Genomic DNA, 22,477 nt, shown 5'->3' on the forward strand with positions numbered 1-22,477 from the left:
CATATGCAGTTGACCTAATGTCTCCTCATGCAACAATCCTGCCTTCCCAAGAATCAGTCTAGTGAACCTTCACAGCACTCCCTCTATGACAAGGAGGCCAAAACTTCACACAATACTCCAGGTGTGGTTTCACTAAAGCGCTGCACAACTGCAGTAAGATATTCTTGCTCCTGAACAAGTCCTCTTGCAATGAAGGTCATCATACCATTTGCCTTGCTAACTGCTTGCTGTACCTGCATGTTTGCTTTCAGCAACTGGTATACTAGGACACCCAGGTCCCTTTGTAGATCAATATTTCCCAACTTATCACTATTTAAATAATACTCTGCCATTGCGTTTCTTCGCCTGTTGGATAACCTCACATTGATCCACATTATACTGTATTTGCCATGTATTTGCCCATTTACTCAACTTGTTGAAATCACCTTGAAGCCTCTTAACATCATCCTCACAACTCACATTCCCACCAAGTTTTGTGTCATTTGCAAACTTGAAAATATTACTTTTGATTCCCTAATCCAAATCATTGATGTATATCGTGAATAGTTGGGGCTCCAAACACTGATCCCAGCAGGACCCCACTAGTCACTGCCTGCCAGTTCGTAAAAAGACCCATTTATTTGTACTCTCTTTTTCCTGTGTACTAACTAATTCCCAATCCAATCCAAGATATTACCCCAATCCCATGTGCCTTTGTTTTGCATACTAACCTCTTGTGTGGGACTTGATCAAAAGCTTTCCGAAAATCCAAATCGACCACATCCACTGGATCACCCTCATCTATTCCACTACTTCCATCCTCCAACAACTCCAGTAGGTTTGAACCATTGTGTTGATATCCCAGAGGTTGCCCGGCCAATAGACCGTGTCTTCGGCTCTCTTTTTGCACTTTCTTTTCCCCATTGTGCTCTGCATGGAGTTCGCTCAGAACCACCGATCTTAACGATATCTGAATTACTATTCTATTTTTTCCGCAGCAAAACTCCATCCGCAACACTCCGCTCTGCTCTCATGTTGTAGAAACCGGAGCAGGATTCTCTGGGCCACCCTTCTTGAAGATCTCTTCTCACCTTCTGCAACATTGGGTCCTTATTAGTTTCTTCTCTTAGTTTGACACCATCAATACAGGTCATCCATTGTGGAGGTTCTTTATTGCGCCTCCTTACATATATCATCGAATTAACCCAGTCTGTGGGGACTTCAGTATGCTTAATGATACCCAAGCGAGTCATTCTCTCTAGCTCTGCCTTTAGTTTATCCCTAAATGGCGCTGGCACACATCCCGACACACGAATCACAGGCTTCGCATCTTCCTTTAATTGAATTTTGTAGGTGTATGGTAACGTAGCAAAACCGTGGAAACTTTCAGGGAAATCATTCAGTATGGAATCTCCTGAAGGATGAGGGCCTGATGCAGCACTGTAGACTCGTCGCACTAGCTGCAGCTTCTCACATGCTTTATCTCCAATTAAAGACTCGCTGTCTGTCGCCACCACAGAAAATTTCAACTTGTTCTTTACAGCGACCTCAAGCTCACATGCTCCTAATGACATGATTTTGTTACCATTGTAATCTCTTAACAATAGCTATATGGTAACTACTTTTGGTTCAATTCGTAGCATTTTGTTTTAAAACATCGGACAGGTTGATGAGTTTAGCTCTCGCACCAGTGTCGAGCACGACGAATACAATGTGCCATTTATCTTTAATGGCATTGTCCATTTAGCCTTATGATTATCTGCCAAATCACTATTGCTGCAGATTGGTATAAATACATTGTTATTTGGTGTCACTTAAGTCTCCCCGTCTTCGCTGGAGATCAGGTCAACAAAGACTGTGTCCTCTAGGCACACCTTTTTTTAAATTTAGTGTACCCAATTAATTTTTTCCAATTAAGGGGCAATTTAGCGTGGCCAATCCACATAGCCTACACATCTTTGGGTTGTGGGGGCGAACCACACGCAAACACAGGGTGAGCGTGCAAACTCCACACGGACAGTGACCCAGCGCCGGGATTGAACCTGGGACCTCACCGCCGTGAGGCTAACCCACTGCACCACCTTGTTCCCCCCCTCTAGGCACACTTCATCAATAGCACTGATATTCTTTGTTTGTTCAGGCCTTCTCCTTGAATAACATTGTGCTGCAAAATAATTTCTGCCATTACAGATGGCACATGTGTTTTCACATTCAGGGCATTGCCGTAGCAAATGCCGTTTGCCACATCGCGGACATAAGATGGAGGATCAGGCCAGCCGCTCAAAATGGCCACACGCACTAGGAAGAAGTTTCTTATTCAGCTGCGTCATCACACTAAAAGAGTCTGCTGCCTCTTCTGCCTTCGCGCCAAAATGCCGGAGATTCAATCTGATTCCCGCAGGAGCCGATCGAGCACTTTATCACTGGAGATTCCAAAAACTATCTGATTGTGTATCATTGACAACTGGAGTGTGATGAAGTTGCACGACTGTGCCTTCAATCGCAAGTCAGTGAGGAAGCTATTGAATGCCTCTCCCGAGTTCTGGGTGCGCGTACGGAATATATAATGCTCAAAGGTTTCCTTTTTTTTAGGCGAGAAATGGCAATCGAACTGTTTAAGAACTTCGTCGAAGCTATTGCTGTCAGCCAGCCTTATGTTCAAAGACAAAAGTGTTGAAGATTTCAATTGTTTGGGGACCTGCTACAGTGAGCAGCACGCGATATGCCTCTGGTTTAGCTAAGGGCTTAGCTAGGGTTTAGCTAGGGGCTGGTTTAGCTCACTCAGCTAAATCGCTGGCTTTTAATGCAGACCAAGCAGGCCAGCAGCACGGTTCGATTCCCGTACCAGCCTCCCCGGACAGGCGCCGGAATGTGGCGACTAGGGGCTTTTCACAGTAACTTCATTGAAGCCTACTCGTGACAATAAGCAATTTCCATTTCATTTCATTTTTCATTCATCGGGCTGTGCCTGCAGACTGAGGGCTGCAACATAAGAGTTCAAACTGTTGCTTGAACACTTCCAATCCTCGTCTCCGTTTCCGGTAATCCGAAGCTGTTGAGGTGCCTTGATGCCTTCCATCCCAGACTTCGAAGTTTTACCGCGCGTTGAGCACCAGATGCCAGTAGCTAGCAAGGGTAGTAGCAAAGATGTGTTTTCTTCCTTTTCCTTCAAAGTTATCTTTAGTGGTTTGGATTTTTTCGTACTGAATTTTCAAGTTCTTTAGTAAATCATCAATCCTGGTATGTCATGTTCTGTAGACTGGCCGAAGTAAATGATGAGCTACAGAACATCTAGATTAAATAATTTACGAAATAACTGCGTGTTAAAGGTTACTAAGATAAAGAAAATAATAAACTAACACTAATTAACTATTGGAGAGCTACTGCAAAATAAGTCTATCCACTAGCACAACTTACTCCCAACTCTCCAGCCACAGGGTCACACGGTGGGTTAACACTGCCACGGAGGTCGTGCATAACATTATGTACAAGCTTGCTTTATGCATATAATCACAGAGTCATTGGGTTAATAGTTAATTCATTCATCAGTGGCCAAATGGATTCCATTCATTCACCATGAGCAACCAAACATTCATAGTTGTGCCAAGTGAATGAGTGGAGTTCACAGCCACATTGATTGAATGAGATTATTTGCAAGTTCTCATCCTCACGTGGCTCAACACTTGTGGAATGGAATGCTGATCACCTCCATGTATGTGCTAGAGTCCCTGGGAGCATGAGAAACAATGCAATCTAAGTTGCCAAAGTTTAGCTGCCCAACTTCTCCCATAACTCTCTCACTCACACCATTGTACTCAGCACCCTTTACCCATTCTGGTCTTCAATATCTGTTTTTCGAGAGGATCCAAAATTGATTCTGGATCCAATGGCCCAGTGAGTTTTTCTACAAATCCTCATTCGAGGCAGATGGGATATAGCTTCAGCAGGAAGCACTGCATGTGGGACAAGGCCAGGGGGAGAATGAGGAGCAGAGACCCAAAGGTCTCTTGTCCAAGAGTCGCCTTTCTGCAGATGATTGAAAGGTACTGCAGGGCAAGACTGTGATTGTCCAGAGATCTGGTCCGTCAGGTATGCCACTTGTTCCAAGATGGATTGACACCACGTGGGTTTGGAGGTTTCACTCTGCTAGTGGCCCTGAACACTCAATTTCTCTGCCTCTTGGAGCAACTGGGGAGCTGCAAAACATTTAACAGTCAGCAACTCATCGGTGCATTTGGGATGTGACCAATTGCCTTTACAGGAGAGACCATCATTATGTAAATGTTGCCTTGGACAGTGACAGCCAGGCTCAGAGATTCAGGAGTTTCTCAGCTATCTCTGGGTTCCCGAGGGTGCAGGGAGCAACAGACTGTGCCTTATGGATATACGGGCTCACTGGCAGCATCACCTGAGGGTCGTCAACTGCAAAGGCTTCCATTCCGTCAAAGTGAAGTTGGTGTGTGACCTTCAAAAGCATATTTGTGGAGGGCAGCATGGTGGCCTAGTGGCTAGCACAACCGCCTCACGGCGCTGAGGTCCCAGGTTCGATCCCGGCTCTGGGTCACTGTCAGTGTGGAGTTTGCACATTCTCCCCGTGTCTGCGTGGGTTTCGCCCCCACAACCCAAAAATGTGCAGAGTAGGTGGATTGCCCACGCTAAATTGCCCCTTAATTGGAAAAAATAATTGGGTAATCTAAATTTATTTTTAAAAAAGCATATTTGTGGGAGTTGCCATGACTCCAACATCCCCAGTCACTCCCATGTGCCTAGCACCTTTCAGGGCCAGAGAATCTACAGGGATGGTTGCTAGTGGGTAAGGGCTACCCACTTAAAGAGTGAATCATGACTCAGGTGCATCGCCCTCAACACTCCAGTCGAGGAAAGATACAATGCGACTCACATTATAGAGCAGACCACAGGGCCGTTGAAGATGTGATTCAGATGCTTGGACTGCTCATGTGGCTCTCTGCAATACACACCATGAGAGTTTGGTGCTTCACTGCAGTTTGCTATGCACTTCACAATCTGGTTATGAAGAGAGGTGAGGACTTGCCAGAGGGTAAATCAGAGGGGGAGAATCCCTTCTCAGAAGGTGAAGAGGTGCAGGAAGCCCTGCAGTATGCTGAGGAACATCATATGTGTCATGGTGTAATTGGAGGGAGACGCAAGAGGCGTGCCCATGATACCCTCACAGCTGAAAGGTTTCACCCTCACAGCTGAACGGTTTCAAGAGGAGTAAACCTTTCAGCCCGATCATCAGGAGACATCTTCAGCCCATTTTGTGACTTCTGAAAGAAATGCCGAACAATTGCTGAGAGGATGGATCTTGCCATTCATACTTGGGCCATAAATGCTCATGACTCACGAGGGTCAGATTTTAGATATGGGCATCAGTGTCATGGCAATGTGCTCACTCTGTTAACTTAAAGTCCAGCAAGAAGGAACAGCAATATGTATTGAGGTTGGACGTTTCCCATGCCATGTAAGGACGAAAGGATACAAACACTGCAATGAAGGAAGTGCAAACCAGGATTGGGCACTCATCCTAAAGTGTTTATCATGGCTTGGGACACTAACAGGTTTCTTCTTGGGACATCGAACAGCTATGCCTGGTAGCACTGCCAGCAGGCAGGGGCACTCGCTGCCAAGTTGCCACACTGCATTTTTTGTGCGGTGGCAATCATCATCCTGGGTCTGCGTGGGTGATTGGTCTCCAGCAGCCCCGTGAGTGACGGAGACCTGGGCTCTCCCTGTCTCCAGCTGTTGCGGGGACATGTCTGTGAGGTGTTCTCCAGAAAGTGACCCCCAGTTTAGCCTTGAACTACGCCCCATCGAGGTGCATGTCTCTGCACTGGTGTAGGTGAGTACTATGCCGGTTCTTCCCGAGCTCCTCATTTGCAGATGTACTCTAGGGGCTCGGAGAGCTGTTAAGGGGGCTAGCTGGCCACAGAAGCTGGCACCTGCAAAAGACAATAGGACAGTTTTGTGGATTGCAGGGTTGGGTGAAGTTGAAGCTGAGATCTGTACTAGCTCTGCATAGTCACTGGAGCGATCCAAGTCCTCGCTGGTGAACTGTGCAGTAGCCTCCTCGACCACAGTGAGGTCAATTATCTCTGCCATCCCTCCCCCAATCTGGGCTCACGCTCACATGTTGTGCGCATATTTGGCCTGTATGGGGACAAAAGAAAGAATGATGGGAGGGAATGGAGCAGAGGTTGGTTGAAATACATGAGCTCTGTAGTGCCAGAAGGGAGATAGATTGGACTTGAAACAAGACAGATGGGGTGATGGTGTTGTGAAGGTTTTGTTGAGAGACCTGGTAACCTCCGATCCTCCTCGAGTGTGGTGCGACCGCTGAATCTCGAGAGAGCCCATTTGCAGGCTTCCCGACAGTCTTTGTACCGCGCAGGATTCACCAAAGTCCCGCAAGACGTTGCAATATGAAACATGCCCACAAGGGGTGTGACCACAGGGCGCACACCAAAGTCGGTTTAAAACCAGCTTAGGCGAATTTACGCAGTATCCACTGGCAATGCGGGATCCACCGGCCTCCCCAGCTAAGCCGTGGTCAGGCGCCATTCAGTACTAATCCACACAAACATGGACGAGGCGGAACGGCACCCGGGATGCCCCACGGGCCATCGGAGACCCATGGGTGGACAGGTAAGTGCAGGGTGGTCCTTGGCCCTCCCCCTGGAATGTGGGCACCTTGGTACTGCCAAGGTGCCTGGGTGGCGCTGTCAAGCCAGCAGGAGCACTGCCTGGGTGCCAGGGAGGCAGTGCAAGGGTGCCCAGTGACCAGGTGGCCATGCCAAGCGCCAGGGGGGCCATGTCCATGAAAGGAGGGTGGATTTGAAGGGTGGGAGAGTGCTGGGCAGGTAATTGGGGCCTCCGTGAAGTTTTTTTGGGGGGGGGGGGGGGGGGTGACGGTTGGTGGTCCTGGAAGGGAGGAGGTGCTGTAAGGGAGATTGGGGGGGGCCTGAAGAAGGGGGACCCCCAAGAAACCCATAGCGGGGCGTCCTCATTTGGGGGGTGTGGGGTATTGTCCATGTGTGTGGGGGGTGACATTGCCCATGGGTGGAGGGTGTGGGGGACCCACAAACTCACTTAGAGATCGGGGCACCCTTTCAAAATTGTGGCCAATCTCGGAGTTCAGCTCCCCAGTGCTAAAAAAAATTCTAATTGTGGGCTAAACCGGAGAGAAACTCCTCAGGACCCAAAAAGTGACTAAGTGTCACTGAATAGCGGAGGGGAACACGCCGGCGGGAAACTCCCTGAAAAATTTGCCACAAATTGAAATTTTGGGGGGAGAATATCGTGACCCAAGTATTGATATGTGCCCCCCGCTAATGGATGCGAGATCCAGGAGGACGTAGCCATTTAAGTACATGATGCCACGCTGAGAGTTTGATGGTGGAGGGAGCTGAGAGAGGTCTTACCCTGGCGGAGCCCCTGCACTGAATGGCACTTTGTGAGCATGTGATGCCGCTGACCTCTTAGGAAACTGCCTCCCAGGCTGGAGAGATGGAATGAAGTTGGTGTGTTTCTTTGAATCATCCCTGGAGTAGAGGATATGGTGGTGGGCCTACACACCCTGGATAGGCGCTGAAAACCGTTGCTGCCTTCTTCCTGGACCTGCTAGCTTTTTCCCTCTGGGTTCTGGACATGTTGGCAGGTCTGGTGAAGACAGGTGGGCTGGAGAGTGAAAGAGTGTACTGGACTGGTACTTAAATATCGCCATGGGACCTTCAAACCTGTCAGCTGATGGCGGGAGGGCAAATCAGCTGCCAGGTTCAGAGGGAAATTCAACTGTGCATAATTAATGAGGTTCCAAGCACTGAAGCTGGCATGGGATCGCACTATTCTGGTTGACAGACAAGTGAAACCGGAGACACCCGCCACTGCACTTAATCCCAAAATGGGAGAATTCCGCCCTTGAACTTTTTCCAATAAATAGATTAACCTATACCAATCTTTCCAGCTCCAAATCATTTTGTACAGCAGTCTACAATTTCAAGTATTAAAGTATTTATATTGTACAATCATTTTGGAAGATCAAATGGCTGTCATCAAAAAATATCATAGTTATTTGAGTAATACAGCAATTATACGACACTAGATATAAAATACAAAAGTATATATACAGACCATCTTTGTTGTCATTCTGTGTCTGTTCAGCATGAGGAAAAACCTTGTACAAAGAAATTAGAATTCTTGTAAAGACATTTTTCAACAGAGGCCTAATGATGTGCGATAGTGCTTCTCCTGATGAGGTCACAGCTCGTTGTGAAGCAGGCACAATGTTCTGCATGGCAAGGTAGAAGTCCTGTGCACTTAAAACAATAGAGGAGACATCCAGCTGCAGCTTCTGACTAGTTGCATAAATCTGAGGATAGCGTCGGCGAAGGGCAAACAAGGCTGCCTCAGTGCAAAGTGCTTTAATATCAGCCCCACAGTAGCCTTAGAAAAAACAAAATTATTTTTAAAATATCAAAGCAATTAATCTATGTGCCAACAATTCAATTTAACAAGCATCACTACTAAAATGCAAACGATTTACTTCATTTAGATTGTGAACTAAATCTGTTAATTATTATTGAACTTTCAAATGGTTAAAGCAGAGATGGTAACCATTTGACCCGTCATGTCAATATCAGCTCTCAGCAAGTGCATCTAGCTCCATTACTCCAACCTTATTCTCAAGTGCTTACCCAATTCAATTTTGAGAGCCTCATTGAACCTGCCCCCAACATACTCTTTTAAGCAAAACCTAACTACTCATTGCATAAAATTGTTTTTCCATATGTCACATTTGGTTCTTTTGTCATTCACCTTAAATTAGTATATTATGGTTCTTGACCCTTCTGCCAGTGGAAAGAGGTTTTCTCTATTACACTACCTAGACCCCTTATGATTTTGAGTGCCCATATTAAATTTACCCTTGACCATAGTGTTTCTAAGGAGAGCAACTTCAGCTTTGCCAATTTATCCATGTAACTAAAGTCCTCCACCCCGGAACCATTCTTGTCTATCCTCTACAAAGCTTTCACATCCTTCCTAAAGTGCAGTGCCCAGAACTGGATATAGCGCCCCAGTTGAAACCAAACCAGTGTTTTACAAATGCTCACCTTGGGCGAAATTCTCCGACCCCGCGCAGGGTCGGAGAATCGCCTGGGACTGGCGAAAATCCCGCCCCCGTCGTGGCCGGAATTCTCCGCCACCCAGGAATTGGCGGGGGCAGGAATCGAGCCGCGCCAATCGGCGAGCCCCCTGCGGCGATTCTCCGGCCTGCGATGGGCCGAAGTCCCGCCGCTGAGAGGCCACTCCCGCCGCCGTGGTTTCAACCACCTCTGGTGGCGGCGGGATTGGCGGCGCGAGCGGGCCAGTGCCATAGGGGCACACTTTTTCTTCCGCCGCCGCCACGGCCTCCACCATGGCGGAGGCGGAAGAGAACCCCCCCTACTGCGCATGCGCCGGTGGTGACATCAGCGGCAGCTGACGCATTGGCGCATGCACGAACCGGCGAAGGCCTTTCGGCCAGCCCCGACACCGGCCAGCGGGCGTCAAAGGCCGTTGGCGCCGGTTTTGGCGCCAGTCGGCGTGGCGCCAACCACTCCGGCGTGGGCCTAGCCCCTCAATGTGAGGGCTTGACCCCTAAAGGTGCTGGCACCACTCCGCTATGCCGGGACCCCCCGCCCCGCCGGGTAGGGGAGAATCCTGCCCCATAACTTTTTTACTTTTATACTCTCTACCCTTATTTCAAAGCCCCAGAATTCCCTATGCTTTTAAAATCACTTTCTCAACCTGCCCAGCCAACTTCAATGATTTGTACATCCTCAGGTCTCTCTAATCATTCACCCCCTTTAGAATTGTACTCTTATTTCATATTGCCTCTCCTCATACTTCCACTCAAAATGTATCCCTTCACGTTTCTCTGCATTACATTTCACCTGCCCATTTCACTAGCCTATGTCCTCTTGAAATCAATTACTATTCTTACAGTTCACAATACGTCTTTGGTTTGAAATTGTTCCATTTATACCCATAATAACTTAATCATTAATATTTGTAAATAAAAGCAGTGGTCTGAGAATCAACTCCTGAGGAACACCTTCCTCCAAATCAAAATAGCTGTTCACCAATACTATTTCTTTTTACTTTGCCAATTCTATATTCATGCTGCCAGCCCTTTTATTCCGTGGGATTTAGCTTTACTAGCAAGCCCATTATATGATAGCTTTTCTTTCAGCAAAATTAAACTGACTGACCTATAGTTGCTGAGTTTATCTTGACACCTCTTTTTGAGAAAGGGAGTAACATTTGCAATTCTCCAGTCCTCTGACAAGGCCCCCATGTCTAAAGAGGGTTGGAAGATTATGGGCGCGATTCTCCGCAAATGCGGCGAGTCGTAAAGGCTGCCGTGAAACTGGCCTTGTTTCTCCCCGATTCTCCCCCCCGGGCGGGGCTAGCAACGCGGCCCTGTGAAGCACGGCATCGCGGGCTTAGCGACGGTCGCTAAGCCCGCGCGCCAAGCGTCACGGCGGCTGACGCGCACGATGACTCATCACGCAGATGCGTCAAACCCGCGCATGCACGGGCCGTCATGCAAATAGTGCGCGGGTATCGGACTCGCTGCCCGCGATCGGTGCCCACCGATCGCAGGCCCATGCCAATCGGTGCCATGGTTGTCCGGGACAGCACTTTGCGGCTGTTTTCACGAACGGTGAGAGTAGGTGTGTTTGCATTCGTGAAAACGGCTGTAAAGGCCTGGGAACTCGGCCCATCGGCTTGGGGAGAATCACTGTTCGCCGTAAAAACAGCGAGCAGCGATTCGTGTCGTGGGGCGGCCGTGGGGGGGGGGGGGGGGGGGGGGGGGGGGGGGGGGGGGGGGGGGAGAATAGCGGGAAAAATGTCGGGAAGGCCCTCCGCTATTCTCCGACCCGTCGTGGGCAGCGGAGAATCGCGCCCTATGATTTGGACCCCTAAAATTTCTACCCTTACTTTTAACAGCAACCTTGGATAGTATCCAGTTCAATCCTGGTGACTTATTAACTTGAAGTACAGCTAGCCTTCATATTACCTCCTCTTTATTACTCAGTCACGTGGCGTAATATTTAGCAGTATACACCTAATGCAGCCTTTGAACAAAAATACTTCTGACAATAAAACAAATTGAATCAGAGTGGGTAGGGTGTGCAGGGAATTGAGGGTTTCAAATTAACTTCAGCATTTCAAAATTAACTTCTGCTCTTAATCAAGTCTCTCTTGGAACCTGTGCACAGAATCAGCATAGCATAAGGCAGGAAGAATTTCTTCGACACTCAGTTTTTTAAAAAAAAGCCAATGTAGGACGCCTAATCAGAACATGAAATACACAGTTGGGTTTTCTATCCTGAAGTATCTCCATCCAAACTACTAAACCAGCAGTTCTGTTTCGATGTTCAAGGTCTTATTGTACAGAAGAACATAAGAACTAGGAGCAGGAGTAGGCCATCTGGCCCCTCGAGCCTGCTCCGCCATTCAATGAGATCATGGCTGATCTTTTGTGGACTCAGCTCCACTTTCCGGCCCGAACACCACAACCCTTAATCTCTTTATTCTTCAAAAAACTATCTATCTTTACCTTAAAAACACTTAATGAAGGAGCCTCAACTGCTTCACTGGGCAAGGAATTCCATAGATTCACAACCCTTTGGGTGAAGAAGTTCCTCCTAAACTCAGTCCTAAATCTACATCCCCTTATTTTGAGGCTATGCCCTAGTTCTGCTTTCACCCGCCAGTGGAAACAACCTGCCCGCATCTACCCTATCTATTCCCTTCATAATTTTATATGTTTCTATAAGATCCCCCTCATCCTTCTAAATTCCAACGAGTACAGTCCCAGTCTACTCAACCTCTCCTCGTAATCCAACCCCTTCAGCTCTGGGATTAACCTCGTGAATCTCCTCTGCACACCCTGCAGTGCCAGTACATCCTTTCTCAAGTAAGGAGACCAAAACTGAACACAATACTCCAGGTGTGGCCTCACTAACACCTTATACAATTGCAGCATAACCTCCCTAGTTTTAAACTCCACCCCTCTAGCAATGAAGGACAACATTCCATTTGCCTTCTTAATCACCTGCTGTACCTATAAACCAACTTTCTGTGACTCATGCACTAGCACACCCAGGTCTCTCTGCACAGCAGCATGCTTTAATATTTTATCGTTTAAATAATAATCCCGTTTGCTGTTATTCCTACCAAAATGGATAACCCCACATTTGTCAACATTGTATTCCATCTGCCAGACCCTAGCCCATTCACTTAACCTATCCAAATCCCTCTGCAGACTTCCAGTATCCTCTGCACTTTTCACTTTACCACTCATCTTAGTGTCATCTGCAAACTTGGACACATTGCCCTTGGTCCCCAACTCCAAATCATCTATGTAAATTGTGAACAATTGTGGGCCCAACACGGATCCCTGAGGGACACCACTAGCTACTGATTGCCAACCAGAGAAACACCCATTAATCCCCACTCTTTGCTTTCTATTAATTAACCAATCCTCTATCCATGCTACTACTTTACCCTTAATGCCATGCACCTTTATCTTATGCAGCAATCTTTTGTGTGGCACCTTGTCAAAGGCTTTCTGGAAATCCAGATATATCACATCCATTGGCTCCCCATTATCTACTGCTCTGGTAATGTCCTCAAAAAAGTCCACTAAATTAGTTAGACACGACCTGCCCTTTATGAACCCATGCTGCGTCTGCCCAATGGGACAATTTCAATCCAGATGCCTCGCTATTTTTTCCTTGATGATAGATTCCAGCATCTTCCCTACTACCGAAGTTAAGCTCACTGGCCTATAATTACACACTCTCTGCCTACCTCCTTTTTTAAACAATGGTGTCACATTTGCTAATTTCCAATCCAACGGGACCACCCCAGAGTCTAGTGAATTTTACATGTCTCACATTTGCTTTTTTCCTGATCTTTCAGTAAACTTCTGATTTTGATAGGATCGCTGAGTAGTTGACATGATCATTAAACCATAGCTTTTCAATGTTTACTAGTTTATAATCCAAAACACATTGATCGCTCACTGTAGCATCATCAACCAAGACTACATTATCTACTTGAGCAAAACTATTCCAGGGCTCATTTCTCAATATTCCTCCACTAAGGTGGATTGAACAGGTTGGACCTAAACTCATTGGAGTTTAGAATGAGAGGTGATCTTACTGAAACATAAGAGTCTGAGGGGGCTTGACGGGATAGATGCTTGTTTCCCCTTCCCCTTATGAGGGAATCGATAACTGCTGAGTACAGTTTAAAAATAAGGGGTTTCCCATCTGAGACAAAGAGATCAGTGGAGGCTAGGTCATTGAATAGATTATATAAATCGCCAGGGAGTCAAAGGTTATGGGGGAATAGGCAGGATAGTGGGGTTAAGATCACAATCAGATCACTCATGATCCTATTTAAAGGCAGAGCAAGCTCAAGGGGCCAAATAACCTACTCCTATTTCTTAAGGTAGCAAGTGGCTGATAAAACATAGATAATGTACATTTATATCACAAGCTATAGAAAGAAAGATGGACTCTATAAGCCTATACATTTGAATTCGGACAGGTTGTACATGAGCGGCACAGTGGTTAGCACTGCTGCCTCACAGCTCCAAGGATCAAGGTTCAATTCCGGCCTCGGGTGACTGTCTGTATGGAGTTTGCACTTTCTCCCCGTATCTGCGTGGGTTTCCTCTGGGTGCTCCGGTTTCCTCCCACAATCCAAAGATGTACAGGTTAGATGGACTGGCCATATTTGCTAAATTGCCCCCCTAGTGTCCAAAAGGTTAGGTGGGGTTAGTGGGTTATGGGGATAGGGTGGAGGCATGGGCTTAAGTAGGGTGCCCTTTCCAAGGGCCGGTGCAGACTCGATGGGCCAAATGGCTTCCTTCTGCACTGTAAATTCTATGATTATATATGTAAGCATATGGAGCAGCACACATATGTATGGGATTCAGCAGTAACATTAAGCCCAACTCCAAGACTGGAGCTTTGAAAGACTTGTACTATGGACAAAATTAATCTGAGATCACATATATGAACATACAAATTAGGAACTGGGAGCATACCATTGGGTCCCTCAAACCTGCTTCACTATTCAGCAAGATCATAGCTGATTTGACTGTGGTCTCAGCTCCACATTCTGCTTACATTTGATAACATTTGACTCCACTGTCAATCAATCAATCATTGTTAGTCAAGAATCTATCTTCCTCTGCCTTAAAAAAATTCACTGCCTCCACCGTTCTAAGAGTTCCAAAGATTCACGACCCTTGATTTAAAAAAAAAATTTTAATCTCCATTTTAAATGGGAGACCCCTCATTTTTAAATTGTGCCCCCCAATTCTCATCTCTCCCAAGAGGAAACATCCTATAGTCAATTAACTGACAGCTTCCCCCCGTTTTGTTAGACTTCCGTTATGTGGTTTCCCCTTATGCAGCTGAAGGTTCCAATTGTCTGGGCCTCCTGTAGCCAACCAGATTGTATGAGGTCAAAGGCCATGAAGATCTGTTTTTTTACTGGGTCTGAGCACTTGCTAGTTTAACAGGAGCCTAACAGTGGTCACCAAAAACACTGTTTTAGCAACTGCAAAACCTGCTGCTGACATCAAATTACAGCATGACAGCATTGTTAGGATCATGATAGTTCGGAGTCAGACATCTGGGGCGGCATTCTCCCCTACCCGGCGTGATGGAGGGTGCCGGCGTAGGGGAGTAGCGCCAACAACTCAGGGGTCAGGCGTCCCCAACGGTGGGGAATTCTCCCCACCTTTGGGGGCCAGCCCCGCGCCGGTCTGCACCAGAAGACTGGCACAAAAAGCCGGCGCCCCCGGCAGCGGGGCTGGCCGAAAGGCTTTCGCCAGTCGGCGCATGCGCCGGCAGTGACGTCAGCGGCAGCTGGCCGCTGACGTCACTGCCGGCGCATGCGCGATGTGAGGTTCTCTTCCGCTTCCGCCATGGCGAAGGCCGTAGCTGCCGCGGAAGAAAATAGTGCAGCCAGGGCACTGGCCCTGAGTCTGAGCAGGGGGCCCCGATCGCGGGCCAGGCCACCGTGGGGGCACCCCCCAGGGTTTGGTCGCCCCCCGCCCCCCCAGGACCCCGGGAGCCTGCTCGCGCCGCTGATCCCGCCGTTCCAGAGGTGGTTCAAACCTTGGCGGCGGGAGAGGCCTCCCAGCGGCGGGACTTCGGCCCAATCGGGCCGGAGAATCACCGCAGGGGCCTCTCCGATCGGAGTGGCGAGATTCCGCCGCCGCCACTTCCCGGGTGGCGGAGAATCTCTGCCACGGCGGGGGCGGGATTTTAGGCGCCCCCAGGCGATTCACCGACCCTGCTGGGGGTCGGAGAATTTCGCCCTTGGTTTGTTGTTCATGTGCAATTCACAATCACGAGCTGAGTGGGAGGCCTGCAAAGCAAGTGCAGTGTAAGTACAGGCGAGCATCCCCATGACTACTAAAACAAGACCAATCTTGCAGTATAAATATGTCTTTGGTGTCAGCAAGTTGCATTTCTTCTGCATCATGAGTCAAAATCCACAAACTCCCAACTTAACTGATAGCTTTGTGGTAACACCTTCACCAAACAGACTAGCAAGCTCAAGAGGGCAACACATCACCACCAGAGGTAAACTAAGGATGAACAATAAATGTCTGTCTTGCCAGCAACATTCATATTGAAAGTTTTAAATGTTGACATTTTATTAATGCTGGGAAAATAAAAAAGATAATCTCTGAAAATTAAAAAGGCATAGGGAACAAAATGCCACATTTACCTTAACACACTTACTGACATGCAATAGACTCAAAATTTGGTTTAAGTTCTTATAGCTAAAGTGTAGGCACTTGCATGTTTGGCATAAGCTATCTGTTGAATGAGGCTCAACCATACTTCAACTCATCCCACTTCAATATACTTAATACCACAATGAAGCTGCTCAAACAATTGTCATTCAAAGTAATCATAAAATTCAACCTACAATAATAATGTAAACTCGTTTTAAAAGCATTTTAAGTTAAATACTCACCAACACATTTTTCAGCTAATTCGTCAAGGAAACCCTGCAACAGTTTTGGATTCCAGTCTCTGGTATGGATCTGAAATATGTGCTTCCGTGCCTAAATGGTTAACAAAAATAACCAGATGCAGCCTTAGTATTTTTGCTTCCACAACACTGCAAAATGGAACAAATTTGAAATCATAATTTTAAAAGATTCACAAATCAGTATACTAAAAATGTTTTCAGCCATCATTTTACTTTTTTGGAAAAAGGATGCTACACACTAATAAAAAGAAAGTTTTTAATAAAACATATCTTCAATAATCCAGAACTTGTCTGCACAAAATTAATAATTTAGTTTAGAAGGACTTCCCCTAGAGAGGTGCCCCTCGCTCCAGCTCCTGGGGATTGAGTTCTGCCATAGTCCTAGTGTTGGTAATTTTACATGAATATTAATTGTTAGAATCTCCAGTTTGTGTGTGAGAGATACAGCATTGTCACTCCTCTCCTGTACAATCAAGTGTGCACTATTATAATCTGAATAACGTAACTAGGTAAAATTGAAAAACACCAATGATGAAGCAAGCCCAGCAGGAAATAAACAAAATATTTTATTCATCATCGCTCTACCCACATCATAATATATAGCATAAGCAGTTACATTTAAAAGTCAGGGTCAATTGGCATTGCTTAGGATTTTCTTTAGAGTTTGGGGAAAGGGAGGGAGGGGGGAAATTCCACTGAGACGACAGCGGATATTTATTAGCCACTTTTGATCCTGAGATTTTGATGCTGTCAGGCTAAGAAGGATAACCTCTGTTCAAGGTTCTGATTACTGGAGTCTGGAGTATAGGCTACATTAAAATAGCATTAATAAAAAATTCTAATCGAGTGCAAAGAAAAACATAAATCCAAAATTATATTTTATAATTAGGAAAATAAATGATTTTGTCAAGGGTTAATGAAAAAATACCATCTTAAGCGATCAGTTTATAGTGGTGTATTTTGGCAGGCGAAATATAGAAACCACAAAATCTGTAAAGACTCAACAAGCTGAATAATCTCACCCCGTGTCAAAATCACTCGCTGGCACTTTGCTGAACAAGAATCCAAATGGGTTAGAGGAGCAAAGGCATGCTGGGGTACTGATAGGAGTAGAGGTTACAAAGACTATAAAAATGCAACAAAAACAAGGGGTTCATTTCTAGAAAGAACTGAAAGGCAGAGGGATGAAGTTAAATATCCAGAACACCTTGAGTTAACAATACTTGGAGTATTGTGCAGGGAAAAGGATATAGAGGCACTGGAAAAGGTGCAAAGATGATTTACAAGGATTGTATCAGAACTGAGAAGTTAGAACTCTCCAGGCAGCTTGAGCAGACTGGAACTTTTTTCTCTAGAAAAATTAAAGCTGAGGTGACCTGATAAAAGATCCTTAAAATTATAGAACAATTTGATAGGGTGTACATAGAGAACAGCTTTTCACTTGTGAGCACTCCAGAACCAAGGTTCATAAATATAAGATTGCCACTAATAAATCAAAATACAATGCAACGTGTACTTATAGAGTGCTTTTAATGTACAGAAATATCCCAAGGTGCTTATGGGTAATTTAGGAAAAATACCTTTTAACTCAGAATTGTGGAACTTGCTCGATCAGATGGAGTAACTGAGGTGAATAGCGCAGAAGCATTCAAGCTAAAGGTACATGAAGAAGAAAGGAATAGAAGAGGTTGGCAGGGTAATTGGTGTGGATAGGAAGGGAGGCATAGGCTTTTGGTCCATATTACCTATTTATGTGATGTATACTTTATGTAAAAATACTGCAAGTTGTAGCAGTAATGTTAAAATATATACAAGTTATATAAAATTTAACAAAAGAAGTTTTGGAACAGAAAATCAAAGTACTTTTGATTTTATTACTCATGCTTTTTGTGCACTTCCTGCCAACATTTACCATTATAAATTCTGAAAGACACTGAAAGAACACAGAAAACCAAGTCGCCTTAAAAATAAGGCGTATATACTTCATTATCAATAATGTCCATTAATACTTTACCTCACATCATTTATGTGATATTGCATCATTAAACATGCTGTATTACAAGAACAACAATCAATGTTTTACTGAAACTGCTGAGGGACCACCGGAAGCATAAAAAATCACAAACCAGCTCCGATATTACCTGTAAGCCACAGGAAATTTGCAATATAAAGTTTCAGGAAGGAACTAGGATGTTAAAAACTTTCCAATATACCTTTTTATCAGGCAGGCTAAAAAGGAATTCCCTGTCAAAACGACCAGGTCTCCTGAGCGCAGGGTCAATGGAATCAAGTCTATTTGTAGCACCAATTATAACCACTTCCCCTCTATTGTCCAGTCCATCCATCAGCGCCAGCAATGTAGAGACTATAGAGCTGATAAAGAAATATAAATTTTTTTCATTGATACACTGCAAGTATAAATAACCAGAACACATTATGATTAACTTTAATATCACATATATGTACACATGTAGATTGTGAAATCAAACATTAGATACAAATCTGCAACCTTTTGAACCATTCTTGTCTATATTATGGGTCCTCAAGCATAGAGTGATTTGGTTGCAGGGATTTGGACAGGCTGAGTGAATGGGCATATGCATGGCAGACGCAGTATAATGTGGATAAATGGGGGTTATCTGCTTTGGTAGCAAAAAAGGAAGGCAGATTATTATTTGAATAGATGTAAATTGAGAGAGGTGGATACTCAACAAGACCTTGGTGTGCATCAGTTGCTGAAGGTAAACGTGCAGGTACAGCAGGCAGTAAAGAAGGCAAATGGTATGTTTGCCTTCATAGCGAGTGAATTTGAGTGTAGAATAGGGATGTTTTACTGCAATTGTATAGGTGTTGTTGAGGCCACACCTGGAATATTGTGTGCAGTTTTGGTGTCCTTATCTGAGGAAGGATGTTCTTGCTATGGAGGGAGTGCAGCAAAGGTTTACCAGGCTGACTCCTGGGATGGTGGGGCTGTCATATGAGGAGAGACTAAGTCAGTTAGGATTCTATTCATTGGAGTTTAGAAGATTGAGAGGTGATCTCATGGGAACTTGTAAAATTCTAACAGGATTAGACAGGGTAGATTCAGAAAGAAGGTTCCCAATTGTGGGGGAGTCCAGAACTAGCGGTCATAGTTTGAGAATAAGGGGTAAATATTTTAGGAACTGAGGTGAGGAGAATTTCTTCACCCAGAGAGTGGTAAATCTATGGAATTCACTACCACAGAAAGTAGCTGAGGCCAAAGCATTGCATAATTTCAAGAAGGAATTAGATATAGATCTTAGGGCTAAAGGGATATGGGGGAAGGCGGGTACTGAACTTGATGATTAGCCATGATTGTGATGGATGGCAGGGTGAGCTCGAAGGGCTAAAAGGCCTCCTCCTGCTTCTATTTTCTATGTATGTTTCTATGCCTAATATGGAAAACAACCAAAGTAGAAATAGTTTCTCATTAAATTTAGTGTACAAATACAGCATCTAGTTTAGCAACAAAGGAGCAGTCAAATAAAATATTGACAAAATCTTTAGATTTCTAATGCATAAAATTTTAAAATTAATCCAAAAGAGGAAATTAATCAATACTTCAATCAGATTTTATGGAAAAGTTTACAAGGCAGTATCTCTTCCTATAAAGGCACAATTCCAATTAAATTTATATTCCACATCTGACCATGGAGAACTCACTTAGGACAAACAATTTTAAGCTTGGCATGAACCTGGGAGGAATTGAAAAGGGCTCTGCCATGAGTCAAATATTTTGTTTGAAAAGTGGCTGTCATACCAGCTCTTAATGAAGTAGCTTAATTTTATCATCAATATAGAAATAAGAATACTTTGTAGTACTGGCAAAAGATTTGTAAATGCTTAACTTGTTAAAATATTAAGTGAACAAACAAAAATAATACACAAGGTATGGTATATTTGGGCTTTCAAAAAGAGCTTGCTAAATTCTGCAAGAGATTGGTTTTAAAGATGAAGATCAAAGATGCAATATTACCAAGGACTGCATGGGCAAATTGCTAAAGGGCAGAAAATGGACAGGGTGAACCAGATGTTCCTCAGCTTGACAATGCTAATTAATTTATAAAGAAACATGTTGGAAACAAATTCACAAATACATCCCTATACAACATATTCCAAGAATCCTTTACTTTAATTGATTTGACAACAATCCAGGCAGACTGTGATTGACACTTTATTCAATCAGAAAACTAACATATTTAATGTAATCAAGTGGCTGACTTGATAATGCTACCTCCACCAAACAACAACTGAACCAGATGGTTAATATTCCCAAATAAACTGATGCTAAGTTAAACATTAAATTTGAATCATCAACTCTCTGGTACAGATGAGATTCCAACTTGCTATATGTTAAGTGAGCACTGAACTATTAGAAAAAGTCAAATTAGATAATTTCATGGTGGCTGAGCAGTGAGTAGTTAGAAAAATTATATTAGATAACATGAATAGCAGACAGAGGGAATAAAGATAAAACTGAGATATGTTCAACAATTAGTTTTTTTGACCTTTCCATCAACACCAGAGGAAGAATTGCTCTGTGTGATCTGTAGCAACATTGTAAATGCAAGGAAAAATAAATCAGCTTTCAAGATGATCCTACACATAGAAAACACAACAATACTTCCCCTCATAATTATGGCTTTTCTTTCTCCTTTGATGCAATTCTAAATGTTTTATGGCTCCACCAGCGTTTCAATTAGTTACAGTAGAATTCATAAAACTATACCTATGAATTTGATCTTGTCTGCTTGAACGAACTGGCGCTAGGCCATCAATCTCATCAAAAAAAATAATGGAGGGACGCATTAAGTAAGCCTGCAAAGCAAAAATCAAATATTGCACATTATACATACAAATTATATTTATGAATTATAATTGTGCATTCAAAGAAAATGGGAAATATTTGTTTTCTTTACCTGATCAAACAGGAGCCTAAGTTGTCGTTCAGACTCCCCTACCCATTTGCTTAGACAATCTGCACCTTTTCGCATGAAGAATGAAACTTTCTTATCTCCTAGACTGCATTCGTTAGCCAGGGCTCTAGCTACCAAGGTTTTGCCAGTTCCAGGCGGTCCGTAGAATAAACAACCCCTGTATCAGGCAATAATAAATAAAATAATTCTCATTTAATTGTTTATTTCTGATTTTAAAGTTCATGATTCCAAAGTAGTTCTGGGCTATATTGTTCATTTCCCCATCTCCCTTCCAAGTAGTCTATTGCAAACCCCTGACAAGTCAGCCACAAAATTGGTTTAATGTTTCAACCGAAAGACATTGAAGTGCATTGAAGTGTTGACCTAGATTCTATGCTCAGATATCTGAAGTGTAGCTTGAATCGAGGTCCCTCCGACAAGGTAACAGCGTAACCATTTAACCAAGGCTGAGACTCAACAAAGGAGATATGATTTTACACATGAATTAGTAGTCCATCTGTTGCCTCGAGCCTGCCCCAAATGGTTAAGGCCTCAACTCCACTTTCCTGTCTGCCCCACATTGCTTTGACTCCCTTGTCCATTAAAAAAAGTATTTACTGTGAAACCCAGTCGCCACTGTGTTTTAGGAAAAAGTGAATTCCAGAGACAATAACCATTAGGGGAAAGAAAATTCTAATTTCTGTCTTAAATGGGAGATCCCTTGGGCGGGATTCTCCATCCAGCGATGCCGGAATCGTGATCGGATGGACAACTGCGTGTCAGCCAAAAATAGAGGTCAGCGCCGGGCATCCAAAGAAACGGCATGCCAGATCCAGCACTCGATAGCAGCATGAATGCATTCCACACCTTGCAAATTGTACAGTAACGGCCGTTAGCATCTCATTAACCGGCCTCCCCCAATGCTCGGACTCTACCAGACGGAAGGAAAGTTGCCGCAGTTCACATGTGGTATTTAAAAACGGGAACCTGGCGCTGTGGCTGCTGAAGATGAGAGAGGAGGTCAGACATGTTTCCAAGCCGCAAACATGGGCTGCCAGCTGGAAGGGTGACTGCGACACGTAGCACAGTGGTTAGCCCTGTTGCTTCACAGCACCAGGATCCCAGGTTTGATTCCCGGTTTAGGTCACTGTCTGTGCGGAGTCTGCCCGTTCTCCCCTCATCTGCGTGGGTTTTCTCCGGGTGCTCCGGTTTCCTCCCACAAGTCCCGAAAGACGTGCTTGTTAGGTGAATTGGACAGTCTGAATTCTCCCTCAGGGTACCCGATCAGATGCCGGAGTGTGGCAATTAGGGGATTTTCATGGTAACTTCATTGCAGTGTTAATGTAAGCCTATTTGTGACAATAATAAAGATTATTATGAACTGTGCCTCCTAGTTCTGAACTCCCCTGAGAGGAAACATCTTCTCAACATTCACCCAGTCAGGATCTGAAATATTTCAATAAAAT

General features: G+C 44.7%; 1 protein-coding gene across 3 annotated transcripts in view; it reads right to left on the reverse strand.

The window, feature by feature from the left end:
• atad2b (ATPase family AAA domain containing 2B) overlaps positions 1–22,477 on the reverse strand; it is a 193,172-nt gene that overhangs the window by 86,263 nt on the left and 84,432 nt on the right. For all 3 annotated transcript variants that reach the window (XR_005461013.1, XM_038800192.1, XM_038800193.1), the window contains exons 12-16: positions 21,015–21,189; positions 20,825–20,913; positions 18,288–18,447; positions 16,057–16,147; positions 8,128–8,439 (exon numbers count right to left, since the gene is read on the reverse strand). Coding sequence is in view for 2 of the 3 variants with exons in the window: in XM_038800192.1 (XP_038656120.1) it covers positions 8,128–8,439; positions 16,057–16,147; positions 18,288–18,447; positions 20,825–20,913; positions 21,015–21,189 (827 nt within the window). In the remaining variant the exon portion in view is untranslated. The remainder of the gene's footprint in view (positions 1–8,127; positions 8,440–16,056; positions 16,148–18,287; positions 18,448–20,824; positions 20,914–21,014; positions 21,190–22,477) is intronic.

This window comes from Scyliorhinus canicula, chromosome 6 (genome assembly GCF_902713615.1).
Source record: "Scyliorhinus canicula chromosome 6, sScyCan1.1, whole genome shotgun sequence".
NCBI classification, from domain to species: Eukaryota; Metazoa; Chordata; class Chondrichthyes; order Carcharhiniformes; family Scyliorhinidae; genus Scyliorhinus; species Scyliorhinus canicula.